Source organism: Oncorhynchus mykiss, chromosome 14 (genome assembly GCF_057628025.1).
Source record: "Oncorhynchus mykiss isolate SJ-2025 chromosome 14, ASM5762802v1, whole genome shotgun sequence".
Lineage (NCBI taxonomy): Eukaryota > Metazoa > Chordata > Actinopteri > Salmoniformes > Salmonidae > Oncorhynchus > Oncorhynchus mykiss.
The window spans coordinates 8,182,963-8,198,272 of NC_143035.1; the positions used below are offsets into that span (position 1 = coordinate 8,182,963).

General features: G+C 44.9%; 2 protein-coding genes across 12 annotated transcripts in view; both read right to left on the reverse strand.

Annotated features, from left to right (window-relative positions):
- Positions 1 to 2,590, reverse strand: part of LOC110488691 (protocadherin alpha-C2) — a 211,968-nt gene extending 209,378 nt beyond the window's left edge. The window contains exon 1 of the mRNA XM_090198272.1: positions 50 to 2,590. Within this exon, the coding sequence (XP_090054398.1) occupies positions 50 to 2,410 (2,361 nt within the window). The 5' untranslated portion in view covers positions 2,411 to 2,590. The remainder of the gene's footprint in view (positions 1 to 49) is intronic.
- A 4,984-nt stretch (positions 2,591 to 7,574) lies between these two features.
- The window catches only part of LOC110487718 (protocadherin alpha-C2), a 37,373-nt gene continuing 29,637 nt past the window's right edge, over positions 7,575 to 15,310 (reverse strand). For 7 of the 11 annotated variants that reach the window (XM_036942839.2, XM_090198281.1, XM_036942838.2 and 4 more), the window contains exons 2-3: positions 14,525 to 14,560; positions 11,899 to 13,073 (exon numbers count right to left, since the gene is read on the reverse strand). In XM_036942839.2, the coding sequence (XP_036798734.1) occupies positions 14,549 to 14,560 (12 nt within the window). In that variant the 3' untranslated portion in view covers positions 11,899 to 13,073; positions 14,525 to 14,548. Of the gene's footprint in view, positions 13,074 to 14,524; positions 14,561 to 15,310 lie in introns of all 11 variants that reach the window. The other 4 variants (XM_090198279.1, XM_036942841.2, XM_036942832.2 and 1 more) reach the window with 2 other exon arrangements.

Sequence of the window (15,310 nt, forward strand, 5' to 3'; positions counted from 1 at the left end):
CTCTTTATCCGACTTAATAGGCTGTAAAGAATAGAGAGAGAGTTCTTACCTCTCCAGAAGCTCTGTGTGCTGAGGGAACCACTAGAGTGTTTCCATTGCTGCCCGGGACAATAGTAGAACCTATACTCATTCTGGGTCCAACTAACATGTATCGATTGTCTCCGGATCTGTACTGGATGCTGTGGCACAGTGTCCCGTCGTAATTCACATCTTGTAAATACTTGGAGGAATAGTCTGTGGTTTTGGAGCACTGCATTACAATCAACACGATGATACTGATGAGAAAAAGCGTTGAAACTGACCCCAAAGTAACGATCAAATAAAATGTAACGCTGTTCTCCTCCTCGTCATCTTTTACTGAACTTTTAACATCAGAAGCTGCAAAAGCCTCTTTGGGCTCCACAACCTTGATAATCACAGTAGCTGTTGCTGACAGTGAAACGTTCCCGTTGTCTTTTACCAGTATGACCAGTTTATGCTCAGCCTCGTCTGTCTCTGTGAATGACCGAAGTGTCCTTATCTGTCCTGTATAGCGGTCCAAAGCAAAGAGACTGTGGTCAGTAACTTCCTGCAGTGAAAATAATAACCAGCCGTTATATCCTATATCAGCGTCATAGGCTCTCACTTTAGTCACCAAATGGCCTGCGTTCACATTACGGGGAATCTCCTCCACACCTTCAGCAGAACCGTTAGGGCTGACTGGATACAAGATCACTGGAGCGTTGTCGTTCTGATCCAGAATGAACACGTTGACTGTGACGTTGCTGCTTAGAGACGGAGTTCCAGAGTCTTTGGCAATGATGCAGAACTGGAACGTTTTGAGGGTTTCAAAGTCAAAGCTCTTTAGTGCGTAAATGGTACCGTTGCCCTCGTTTATGTTCAGGAAGGATGTCACGCGTTGTCCAGTGTTCCCACGGTCCAGAGAATATACAATTTCTGCATTTTCACCATCATCAACATCAGACGCACTTACTGAGAAAATGGGCATACCGGGCTTATTGTTTTCAACGACATAAAATGTATATGGGTTTTCAGTGAATAGCGGACTATTATCGTTAACATCCACTACCTCCACTTGAATGACTTTAGTTGACACCAGAGGAGGGATTCCTAAGTCTTTAGCCGTGATTGTAATATCATACCGAGGCACCGACTCTTTATCAAGGTAATCATTGGTGACTAACGAAAAGAAATTTCCATCAAGAGAAGGCTTCAGAACGAACGGTAAATCCTCCGGTAAAGAACAGACTACCTGTCCGTTTACACCGGAGTCCAGGTCGTTCATCCCCATCAGAGCCACCACGGTTCCGGGAGTTGCGTCCTCTGGTATCCGGCTAGACAGAGAGGTGACGTCAATCTCAGGCCTGTTGTCGTTCACGTCTTCCACTCTGACGAGCACGTTGCAGTGCGTGGAGAGAGATACTGCTCCCTTGTCCGAGGCCAATATCTTCATCTCATACACCTGCTTCTCCTCGAAATCAAGGCCTCCCTTCACTTTTAGCTCCCCTGTTTTGCTGTCCAACTCAAATGGCTCAGCAGCCATACCTCTGAATTTACTTCGCAATGAATACTCCACCTCGCCATTCACGCCTTCATCCGAATCAGAGGCATTAACTCGCAATAGAAATGTACCTTTAGGTACGTTTTCTTTTACTGTTACGGTATATTTCTGCTTATCACACACAGGAGTATTGTCGTTTACATCAGACACAGTCACTGTAACATTAAGAGTTCCTGATTTTGGTGGCTTGCCTCCATCTAAGGCCGTTAACGTCAAATCATATCGGGCTATGTGTTCCCTATCCAAAGGGCTTTTTAAAATCAAAAACGGAATTTTGCCATCCTCGCCAAAGTCCTCAATTTCTACTCGAAAATATTGATTCTGGCTTAATTTATACGATTGCAAAGAATATACGCCAGTATCTGGGTCGTGAGCTCCTTCCAACTGGAGTCGGGCTCCAGTGGTAGCAGACTCTAGTATCTCTAAGTTATAGGTTTCATCTGGAAAGGTAGGGGAGTTATCATTTACATCCATTATCTCGACTGTGACTTGGTGCATTTCTAGCGGATTCTCTATCACCGCTTTCAAGTTGATGAAACACGGCGCGGATTTTACGCACAGTTCCTCTCGGTCTACTCTGTGGTGCACTAGCAATGCGCCATCTCTCTGGTTTACCTGGAAGAGGTCCTGCTTTGTTCCAGACACGATACGAAGATTCCGGTCCGCCAGTCTCGACGTGTCGAATCCCAGGTCGTTAGCTATATTCCCAACTGCCGTTCCGACTTTTAATTCCTCTTGAATGGAGTATCGTATCTGCGCTGAGATTCCATTCAAATGAGTAAAAATAAGAGCAAAATTACAAAATGCCCATCCGCTTAGCCACCGTCTTTTTCGGTTTTGCATCGCCATTGTTTGGCTGAAAAACTATTGGCCTAACGCAGAACTGACAAGATCTTAAATAATACAAATGATTTCCGTTTCATAGGATCCCACTATAACTGTTTGTTATTTCCATCGTTTAGCCATTTAATAGCACTATTTAACATCCGTCTTAAAGCTGCTGTGTCTTGGCAGCTACTGAATACCTCACCCCTTCAAGAACCGTGTTATCACGCGCCTCTATAACGCGCTCATGATGTAAAAGCGCCACCATGCGTCTGAGCACGGTGTGGTTCTGAATGTTCAATCACCTGTAGGCCAACATACTCTTCATCTATTCCAACACAACCACAGGTGCTCTTAGAGGGGAATTGTAATCTAAAAGCAATTAGGGAAAATTATAACCACAAATGGTTAGCCTACTAAGTGGCAAATACAGTGGGGCAAAAAAGTATTTAATCAGACACCAATTGTGCAAGTTCTCCCACTTAAAAAGATGAGAGAGGCCTGTAATTTTCATCATAGGTACACTTCAACTATGACAGACAAAATGAGAGAAAAAATCCAGAAAATCACACTGTAGGATTTTTAATTAATTAATTTGCAAATTATGGTGGAAAATACGTATTGGTCAATAACAAAAGTTTATCTCAATAATTTGTTATATACCCTTTGTTGGCAATGACAGAGGTCTAACGTTTTCTGTAAGTCTTCACAAGGTTTTCACACACTGTTGCTGGTATTTTGGCCCATTCCTCCATGCAGATCTCCTTTAGAGCAGTGATGTTTTGGGGCTGTTGCTGGGCAACACGGACTTTCAACTCCCTCCAAAGATGTTCTATGGGGTTGAGATCTGGAGACTGGCTAGGCCACCCCAGGACCTTGAAATGCTTCTTCCGAAGCCACACCTTCGTTGCCCGGGCGGTGTGTTTGGGATCATTGTCATGCTGAAAGACCAAGCCACGTTTCATCTTCAATGCCCTTGCTGATGGAAGGAGGTTTTCACTCAAAATCTCACGATACATGGCCCCATTCATTCTTTCCTTTACACGGATCAGTCGTCCTGGTCCCTTTGCAGAAAAACAGCCCCAAAGCATGATGTTTCCATCCCCATGCTTCACAGTAGGTATGGTGTTTTTTGGATGCAACTCAGCATTCTTTGTCCTCCAAACACGACGAGTTGAGTATTTACCAAAAAGTTATATTTTGGTTTCATCTGACCATATGACATTCTCCCAATCTTCTTCTGGATCATCCAAATGCTCTCTAGCAAACTTCAGATGGGCATGGATATGTACTGGCTTAAGCAGGGGGACACGTCTGGCACTGCAGGATTTGAGTCCCTGGCGGCGTAGTGTGTTACTGATGGTAGGCTTTGTTACTTTGGTCCCAGCTCTCTGCAGGTCATTCACTAGGTCCCCCCGTGTGGTTCTGTGATTTTTGCTCACGGTTCTTGTGATCATTTTGACCCCACGGAGTGAGATCTTGCGTGGAGCCCCAGATCGAAGGAGATTATCATATATATCATATATTATCATATATATATTATGTCTTGCATGTCTTCCATTTCCTAATAATTGCTCCCACAGTTGATTTCTTCAAACCAAGCTGCTTACCTATTGCAGATTCAGTCTTCCCAGCCTGGTGCAGGTCTACAATTTTGTTTCTGGTGTCCTTTGACAGCTCTTTGGTCTTGGCCATAGTGGAGTTTGGAGTGTGACTGTTTGAGGTTGAGGTGTCTTTTATACTGATAACAAGTTCAAACAGGTGCCATTTATACAGGTAACGAGTGGAGGACAGAGGAGCCTCTTAAAGAAGAAGTTACAGGTCTGTGAGAGCCAGAAATCTTGCTTGTTTGTAGGTGACCAAATACTTTTTTTCCACCATAATTTGCAAATAAATTCATAAAAAATCCTACAATGTGATTTTCTGGATTTTTTTTCTCATTTTGTCTGTCATAGTTTAAGTTTACCTATGATGAAAATTACAGGCCTCTCTCATATTTTTAAGTGGGAGAACTTGCACAATTGGTGGCTGACTAAATACTTTTTTTGCCCCACTGTAAGTCATTATTACAATACACCAACGAGTATCGGCTGACTCCTTCATCACTGTGTCTGATATCATGATGCATGTCGTGGATATCATGATGCATGTCGTGGATATCATGATGCATGTCGTGGATCGCATGCCCTGGCTTGGAAGTACTTTAGAATTGAATCGAACAAGCTTTCGATTACTGATCAACCTAATTGTACCACTTCTTACAATATACATTATTTATTTTATACTTTGAGTAGGGGGTAGCCTCTTTATACCACGACTTTAAGAAGTCAATCACTGCTCTTAAAATTCAAATAATAACCAAAATAACATCTAAATGTCATATGATAAGAAATATAGTCAGTAAGTCACAATGTTACAATCTTTGTAATGCCACTTAACTTCCCTAGGTTTGTGTTGTGTTGTTCTAGACAGGGCTATTAGCGCCACCTGTCATGTTCCGCTTTTGCAAGGGTAAACAGCGACACCCTATGGCTGAGAGTGGTAGGTTCAGTAGAGCCAATTGACTGTGTATTCTTGCCCGTCACATGTGTGATAGTATAGTAACTGGCTGCATGGCTGAACCCTAAATGCTGACGAGACCATAGCAGTCTGAACAACCCAAATTCACGCACAGAATGACCCCGACACCCCCCCCACACACACACACACACCCACACACACACACACACACACACACAAACACACACACACACACTGGTGTCTGCATTTCTCTCGCTCCTCTATTCTCTATTCTCTATTTTGTCCCTCGCTCTCCAACACTGCCATTTCGAAGAGTACTGCAATGACGTGTGTATTCTGCTATTTTGAAACGGCCAGTTAACGATTGTATACTTATTTTCAACAACACTGCTGAATTTAAATGTTAAATCACTGCACTGAAAGCTCTGCAGATGATATATGCGTTACCAGGATGCTGCATCGCGAGCTGAGGCTTGTCACGATATCAAATTACAGGCTGCTTCAAAGCACACCACCAGCCCCTGCAGCTCGTTGCCCTGGCAACTGAGCTCCGAGAGGCAGGTCGCTGTCCTTGGTGCTGAAAGAAAGCAAGCCCGGTGGGAGAAAGAAAAAAGGGAGAGGGATGAAAGGGCAATGCCTGCGGTAGACAATGACATATACGGGTATGTTTTCTCTTTCACGCTTCTCCTCATTTATGTTACAAGGTTTGCGTAAAATATTCCTCAATTGTCCACTCACTCTCTTATATCCCCCCTCCTCTCCGCTTAGATTTAGCACATTAAGAGACATACTGCCGTCGCCTGGATACAGGGAGAATGAATCCCGCTATTGTTTGGCCAAGGGAAGATAAATATGTGCTTGTGTAACTCAATGCAAGGTTTCAGCACAGTATAAGCCTAGATGTTTGATGGCCTTGCTATTCATGTATGAAACTAAAACCATACACAACCTTCCCAAGCTACCAAAGACTTACCATAAACCCCCAAAACGCACCATTCTGGGACCTGTGGTTCTATCCTGCACTATCCCACCTTCACTTCCCCCTCTGTCACTCGATCCCTGCCCTAAGCATCAAACCCTCCCCTGTATGTGAAGGCTCATATGTGGCAATCAGGAGGTAGATACAGAGGCAGTGTGGATGGAGGCACCGTGGGCCTGCTGTGCGAGGATGTCACAGATGATAGAACACAAGGATATTGACTAGTGTTTGGTGTGCTTAAAGAGGCTTTAAATTACAATGCATGTAAAGTATGTGGACACCTACTCGTTCCAAAATCATGGACATTAATATGGAGTTGGTCCCCCCTTTGCTGTAATAACAGTCTCCACTCTTCTGGGAAGGCTTTCCACTGTATGTGGGAACATTGCTGCGGGGAATTGCATTATGGACGACGGTTACTGATGTTGGGCGATTAGACCTGGCTCACAGTCGGCGTTCAAATTCATCCCAAAAGTGTTTGATGGGGTTGAGGTCAGAGTTCTGTGCAGGCCAGTCAAGGTATTCCACACCAATCTCGACAAACCATTTCTGTATGGACCTCACTTTGTGCACAATGGCATTGTCATGCTGAAACAGGAAAGGGTTGCCACAAAGTTGGAAGCACAGAATCGTCTAGAATATCATTGTATACTGTGGCGTTAAGATTTCCCTTCACAGCAACTAAGGGGCCTAGCCTGAACCATGAACAACAGCCTCGGACTATTATTCCTCCTCCACCAAACTTTACAGTTGGCACTATGCATTCAGGAAGGTAGCGTTCTCCTGGTATACGCCAAACCCAGATTCGGCGAGCTTCACACCACTCCAGCCGAAGCTTGGTGCCACGTTGAAAGTGACTGAGCTCTTCAGTAAGGCACTGTTAATGTTTGTCTATGGAGATTGCTTAGCTGTGTGCTCGATTTTATACACCTGCCAGCAATGAGCGTGGTTGAAATTGCGAATCCACTCATTTGAAATATTATTTAGTATATTTAGTGTATGAAGGGTTTCCGTCTAGTTTGGTTGAGTAAGAGGAGAACCACACAGGCTCAAGTAGAGTGAGGAGAGACGCTCAAAGTGAGGTATTCTGCAATTAGCCTGTGATCTTTGCTGCTGGCTGTGTGTTCTTAGCGTGTTAGTGGCTCACAGCAACACAGCAGCAGTGTAGCGGTATTTAGGCAGCATAGGCAGGGTGGGAGTATCCATCAGGGTCAGGAGGAGGGAGACGGAACACTGTGGAATACAGCCCTAAGTGGCAACCTTCTCAAGCCATTCACACCGCACCAGTTAACACCAACTCAAGCCACGCATTCACACCGCACAGTTAACACCAACTCAAGCCACTCATTCACACCCCACCAGTTAACACCAACTCAAGCCACTCATTCACACCCCACCAGTTAACACCAACTCAAGCCACTCATTCACACCCCACCAGTTAACACCAACTCAAGCCACTCATTCACACCCCACCAGTTAACACCAACTCAAGCCACTCATTCACACCCCACCAGTTAACTCCAACTCAAGCCACTCATTCACACCCCACCAGTTAACTCCAACTCAAGCCACTCATTCACACCCCACCAGTTAACTCCAACTCAAGCCACTCATTCACACCCCACCAGTTAACTCCAACTCAAGCCACTCATTCACACCGCACCAGTGTATCACCAACTCAAAAGCATCTCCTTTCATAGCTTTTATTCACACTTCACAAGCAGTACATCCAGACACAGATAAAAGCTTTATCAGGACATTTTGTAGAAACATCACATTTCTTTTGTTTTTAAAAAAGGAATAGAAAAGAAGCTAAGTGTCTCACGCGCTGTCGAGTCTGTCCTGTAGGTCGCGCATGACCTCATCTCTCAGTAGGAATGATCTCATCTCACAGCCATCCCTGTCCACCCAAACACACACACACACACCTAGACTCGCCAACACCTAGACACACATGCAACTAGACACACAAGCAAATGCACTCAAACCAAAAGTAGAAACCCGTGCATGTTCTCCCCAGCAGTGGGAGAACATAAACCAGGTCACGAGATGACTCTCGTCACTCAAGACTCTCTATAACCCAGAAAACAGAGACGTTTCTGTCAATCACATAACCACACGCCCTTTGACCTTAGAGAGACATCCTGTTTGCTGACACAGAGGAATGAGTTGTATTCACACCAATCAAGTGCACATGGGAAACCCAAGACACAGTACTGTGACACCATGCCGTTGGCCAAAAACACAGCACAGGAACACAAGCTTAAGTGTAATTGGCTCTGCCAGAGTTCAGGCTAATACAGTTCAGTTTGCTGTAAATATCCTCTGTGAATAAAGCTTTCTCATGATGTTTCCCTTCACGTTATCTGTAAGCCCTTTGCACTCATCCTGTCTTAGTGTGTGAACATGCGGTCACTATTGCAGCACAATGATGCAATTATAGCTTATTATACAGGCCTTCCACATGACAAGATCACGACTTCATACCACTGATAACGTTACGCTTCTCCTGTAGAGCGTAAAGATACAGGTTACGGGGTTCCCGTAGTTTCCTTTTGCTTGCTTGTTTTTCCCACACGTAGAACAGGAATTACAACGCACAGAGATGCTCACAGCTGGAGCACTCACAGTACAATTAGCTTTCCTCAAGGCGGGCCCCAGATGTGATGTTTTAATTAAGTCAGAAACAGAAACAGAGACCATGGCCTCAGCAGCCAGGGGAGACCAGATTGGCTAGCATGCTACCGTCGCTACGCTAACTGGGCATTAAGAGTCATTAGATTCAACAGAATCAGGTTGATACTCTTACTCACCAGCCTGTCGGCCGCGGCTAAATCACACGGGTGTCTGTGAAAACACAAACACGGAATACAGACACACACACATGCACACGCGCTCACATGCGCGCGCACACACACACACACCGACCTATATCGGTGGCACCTCTAAGACTAAAAAGAAGGAAACAGCTCTGTCCTATGCTGTCTGAGAAAGGAAGGTTTAGTTAAAAATAGGCGCGACCATTCCGTTCCTCCCACAGGCAGGTTTTTCTTCCTGACATGAATAACTGGGTGTTTCATAAGACGTGGGTAAGTGCCCTACATAAAAGCGATGTCCTCCTCAGTCAGCACCTTAAACCAGCAGCAGGCCAGGGGCCTGTGAGAAGGAGACATGCACTCCGTTCTGAAGCATAGTGCTGATTATCTACCTGAACCATGGATGTCTCTATACCACACAGTCAAGGGGACACAACGTCCTACTCTCAGCAGTCTGTGATGTAGCTGCCCTCTCTGTGTCGTTACTATTGGCCACGTAGGACAGTAACACACACATAATCACACACACCTCTCTCTTTGTCCACCCGCATTACTGTAATAGTATTCGCTACACTATTTGTGTGGTTGCACATTAACATTCGCCCTACACAGCACCAACGCAAGCAGCATCAGGACCCCTCTGGCCATCTTGGAAAGGAGTCAAGGACAGGGTCGCATACTGTATGGTCATGACCTGTCTCTCTCACTCTAAATCTACCCTGCCACTAAGTGGTGAATAGCAGAATAAACGTCAATGAAATAAATAGCAAGCTAGCTAACCATTCGTTTTGCTATTAGCAGAAATAGGCCCAGCCTTCTCAGAGCATAGCAAACATCACCATGCATGCGTTGTTGACAGTAAGGGGATTCGATTATTTGGCCCGGGTTACCTGGATGGGAGGAATTTGTATCCAGTGAAAAGCAATTGCATTTGTTTTGGAACCGGGGTGCCTCATGGGCGTGAGCCAGGTTCACCGTTCAAAGCCCAGGGCAGATGTCAGCTCAAATCAAAAGAGACGTAGCCTAGGCTAGGTTAAGCAAGTGGAATGAGGAGTAGGATTCTGTGTTTTCATGTGGGAAAGAGATGTAAGAATGCTGTTCATTGACCCCAGCTCAGCGTTCAACACCATAGTGCCCACAAAGCTCATCCCTAAGCTAAGGACCCTGGGACTAAACACTTGCCCCTGCAACTGGATCCTGGACATCCTGGCGGGACGCCCCCAGGTGGTAAGGGTAGGCAACAACACATCTGCCACGCTGATCCTCAACACTGGGACCCTTCAAAGGTGCGTGTTTAGTCCCCTCTTGTACTCCCTGTTCACCCATGACTGCGTGGTCAAGCATGACTCCAACACCATCATTAAGTTTACTGATGACACAATAGTAGTAGGCCTGATCACCAACAACAATGAGACAGCCTATAGGGAGGAGGTCAGAGACCTGGTGCCAGGACAACAACCTCTCCCTTAACTTGAGCAAGACAAAGGAGCTGATCGTGGACTACAGGAAAAGGAGGGCCGAACAGGCCCCCATTCACATCGGCTGTAGTGGAGCGGGTAGAGAGTTTCAAGTTCGTTGGTGTCCACATCACCAACAAACTATCATGGTCCAAACACACCAAGACAGTCATGAAGAGGGCACGATGGCACCTTTTCCCCCTCAGGAGACCGAAAAGATTTGGCATGGGTCCCCAGATCCTCAAAAATGTATTCAGCTGCACCATCGAGAGCATCCTGACCGGTTGCATCACCGCATGGTGTGGCAACTGCTCGGCATCCGACCGTAAGGCGCTACAGAGGTTAGTGCGTATGGCCCAGTACATCACAGGGGCCAAGCTTCCTGCCACCCAGGACCTCTATACTAGACGGTGTCAGAGGAAGGCCCAAAAAAGACTCCAGTCACCCAAGTCATACCTTTGATTTTACACTGCTGCTACTCACGGTTTATTATCTATGCATAGTCACTTTACCACTACCTACATGTACAAATTACCTCGACTAACCTGTACCCCCGCACATTGACTCGGTACCAGCACCCCCTGTATATGGCCACTGTATTTTAATTTTATTGTGTTACTTTTTATTTTATTTTTAACTTTTGTTTATTTAGTAAATATTTTCTTAACCAACAATGCAGTTCAAGTAATAGAGTTAAGGGCTTGTAAAGTCAGTATTTCACAGTAATACCTGTTGTGTTCGACACACGTCACAAATAACATTTGATTTGATGTATTTTTCTGGACCATTCATGCACGATTCTGCCTTGTTGACAACATGGCTGAGTGGTTTGCATTACTGTTTGATTTGAGAAGGGCGCTACTCCCTCGTCGCTTCTGCCCGTTCACGTCACGGGCCATAGCCTGGTGCACGCGACTCGCGGTTAATAGAACTCCCTCATATTCTCTGCGCTGGGTTTACCAAATTTTTCGATTCAAAACTACATTGAATTGGTCACTGTCGGCCTAATTGAACGGCGTTCTTGCTTACCTTTGCAGTAAAAACGTGTTGTTCTCCTCATATGGCCGAACTTACAGTTCAATGAATTATTAAGTTCATATCCAGCTGATATCGTTCCCATTTCAACTTATTGCGTGCATAAATCATTCCTAATGAGGATTACAGAAGTTCTACAGTTACAATACCAGCGAGATTTGCATGACGTTACACACCTTCAATACCCACCTATCACCTACCATCAATACGCCAAGAATTAACCAAGGAGATTCATAGTCTATCACTTAAAATGGCTCGTTTCCGATGATCATTTTGATGTTCCTGCTTCTGTCTTCTGTCTCACCCACTTCCACCGCCAGGTTAAAAAACAAAAAATAATACATTCAAATGATCAGTTCGACTGTGAAGCTTTTCTCTGGTACAACTGGATAACGAGCAGCTACATCAAAAGTCAAATTGATTGCAGCAGCTGTAGCTACAGGAGCTACATTAGCTAGCGTGTCAACCGACGAGCTGCCGTGGAGCCTGAACTGGTCAGCCGCCCTAGTCTTAGCCTACTGTAGACGTTGCCCCTAAACAACAGCTCTAGGATCGTCAGACACCCTACTAACCTTGTTGAACCATTAGAGCGCTGAAAGTGATCTGACCTTGTATCAGTGGTTAGGGGCATCTTTGATGTGCTAAAGAAGAGTGGGCCCACCTCGGGAAAGCTAAAATAACCAGTAATTCACAGAGAAAAAGAGATAATTCATCATGGATGTAATGGTACCCATATATAACAAATCACCATAGGATACAATGGTACAATACATACAATACATAAAAAAAGAATGACTACACATTGCACCATCGATAGATAATATAGGCTACACAAAGCACTAATTATAGACTTGCCTTGATCATAACTTAAAGCAGAGATAATAGTAGTTACTGTAGTACTGTAAATATTAGCATTTCATTTTGTTTAGCAGTCACATTTTGTACAAAGTTTGAAAAATAAGAAATGAAAAGGAACGTAAAAGTGTTTTTTCTTCTCTCTCAAAGTTGCCGGGATGTCACGTGCCTCACACTTAAATCAGTACACTTGTAACAACCTAAGCATCATGACATTTCTAATTAACCTCCCCTATTTCCTTGTTTGATAAATTGGATGATAAAAGTATTCTAAAGAGTGTCTCACTCACATGTAGCACAAGGTCTTTGTACACTATAGAAAACGACTAAATGACCTACTTCTACATCACATTACCTCACACAACACTAATTCCCTTTTGTCCTATACTGTTATTAATCCTCTGCAGCTACTTAGCTATCTGACATATTTGTTTACACGTTTTTTGTTTGCTTGATTATACATCTCCACACCTTTACGCTGCCAGAACAAGAAGAAACACTGAAGTGAAAGCCTAACATCTTTTTCTGAGATCTTTGAAGACAACTCCACATTCCCATGTCCGTCTCTGTTAGTTCATAGTGGCTGTTTGGAACTCCTTTCGTATGTCCAGTGGTACCTCTACTTGTTCATTCTGTGTCTCTAGTGTCTTTTCTCTTGAAATACGAAGGGCCCTCAGTGATGGGCCAGAGCCATGCAGAATCATGCATGTTGAATGGACGTTGAAAGACTTGTGAAGTTGATTGGGGCTAGTGTGTGCTTAAAAAGAGATTGGGGCATGGCTAGGGGACGGGGGATGGGGGACGGGGTCACTATAGTGTCCTTTAGATCCTTGGGGTACAGTTATTGTGGGGCCAAGGGGGTGCAGTTGGAGTGTCACTGAGGGGCTGGGCGTTTAGGGGAGGGGGCAGAGTAGGGTAAGGATGGGGTTCCTTTCTTCAGTGGACGGGGATTCCTCCTGATGTCACTTCAGCGGACCAATGGGGATGGAGCCTTACGAGGAACTGCTGCCAGTGGTGGTCGACCCCTGCAAATGAGAGGAGAGAATTAGACAAAAGTAGGAGTCATCTGGGAAATTCACAGCCTTATGATTGGCCAAACTCTGACATGTCTCATGCAGCCGAGGTCTGTCAGTCAGACAGGGCATCAGGCAGAACGACAGAGTGGGACTTGTAGTGGTGGTGGTGGTGGGGTGGGTGGCTGGGTGGGAGGGAGGGGAGGGACTATTAATGAATACCATGCTCCAAGATTATGTGAGGGAGAGAGAGTGGTTGCTAAGTAACTGGGCGATTAGTTTCCTTTCCCGTCCCTCTGCACGAAGAATTAGGTCACACGTCACATCCCAGTAAACAGGAATTCACAAGGGTCAATCGTGTTGTGAACTCATCAACAGTCAGTCAAACAATCAACCAATCACACCAAAAACACCACAGTCCAATCCACCAAACAAACAGTCTGAGATGCAGTAGAGGACGTGCCTGATCTGCCTTAGCAATGGGACTGAAGGAGATGAACACAAATTAATATCCCATGCAGAGGACTGTGTCAAAGCTTATTAGCTGTATAGTTCTGTTCATGTAAAAAAACAAATGTATGACAGCTTGGTTAGAGAGCTTCTGTGGTGGTTTCAGGGAGGGCCTGGCATGATACTGTAAGATGCATCAGTCAAGGGAGTCCATAGTTGTGGGTGAGTGTAAGCAGGACATGTTTAAGTTTTTCATCCTTTTTGGGCTGTCATTCTGCGGCCCCAGGACCAGGTGCTGGGCTTAGGGCTCAGTGACTGGATGCAGTCAGGTGTGACAGACAGGTGTGTGCCCGAAAAACCAAAAGGCGATTGCAGTAGAGAGGACATACCTTCATCGATCCCCCTCTTTAATCTGGATTACAACTAAAGCCAGAGCTTCTGTCAAATAGATCCCAGATTATTACTATCAGCAGCGTTATGATTATTACTCCGTCTCTGTCTGATGTCTACTGAGGTCAATCAATGCCATTTGTTTTTTTTCCCTGACAGGAAAGAGCCCATAAGTCACTGTTCTGGCAGAGGAGAAAGACCCAATGTACTGTATAGTTAGGAAACTAGGTCAGTATGACCTAGACATCAGCATCATAAAAGTAGCATTTCTAGAGCTTGAGACAGGCTCAATAGGCCTTGAGGGTGAGAGTCTAATATGGGCAGCAGTGGTTTGTTTTGGGATGAGGCTCAGTTAAACAGGACAAAAGGTCGGTGCAGGCCAGACTCAATTAAGCCATGGGGAACAGGTCAGGAGGGATGGGGTATTGGTATCAACGTGGCCAAGTGATGTTTTTGTCATCAAAACCACAGCTCCTCCTCCAAGAGGAAGAAAACAACGACAGGAGAACAGGATTTCCACTGAAAAAAAAACAAAAGAATGACACAAAAAAACTAAAACACATCATTTCTGTAAGGTCATTCAAAAAGGGGTTCCGGGGCGGGTGAGTGAGACTCCTGCGTACCTCCAGCTGCAGAGTGGACTTCCCTCACTTAGGGTACTTAAGAACAGGGAGAAAAGAAAGAAGCGTTTCAATGGTCAAGACATTGCAGAACAGAAGAAGAGGAACTCTTTCTGTATGCATGGTTATGGCCTATGGCTACAATCTCCCATTTTTTTCCCCGTTTTAATCATTGCATTTCTACGAAAGAGATGATCTTATACGTCTGAGAAACAGTCTGAACTTTGAATAGTATAGCCCAAAACAGAAGATGCTTAAGATAAAACAGACAGCACAGCATAGCAGGAAGAATTGCATGACAGTCTGAAAAGGGTAACATGAGTTAGTTAGGAAAATGACAGTTTTCAGCAATCCGTACGCACACAAACACCATTCACCCTCACACACAAGACCGCACACAAACACCATTCATCCTCACACACAAGACTGCACGCAATCACTTATTCTGTAAAACTTACCTTCTAACGAGAACTAGCCTTGATCAAGGAAAACATTTGTTATACAGGGGCCTTCGGAAAGTATTCAGGCCCCTTGACTTTTTCCACATGTTGTGACGTTACAGCCTCGTTCTAAAATGAATGCTCTAAGGTAACAACATGTGGGAAAAGTCAAGAGGTCTGAATGCATTCTGAAAACGCTGTCCATTGTAATGAGTGTGCAAATGTATAATAGCAGGAGAACAGCCCTGGAAAGGCCATGGCCACTGGTATAGAGCGAGAGGTGCTTAGCAAAACAAGCAACACTACAACCCTGGCCCATCTCTTACTGCAGATCTCCTCCCTGCTCTCC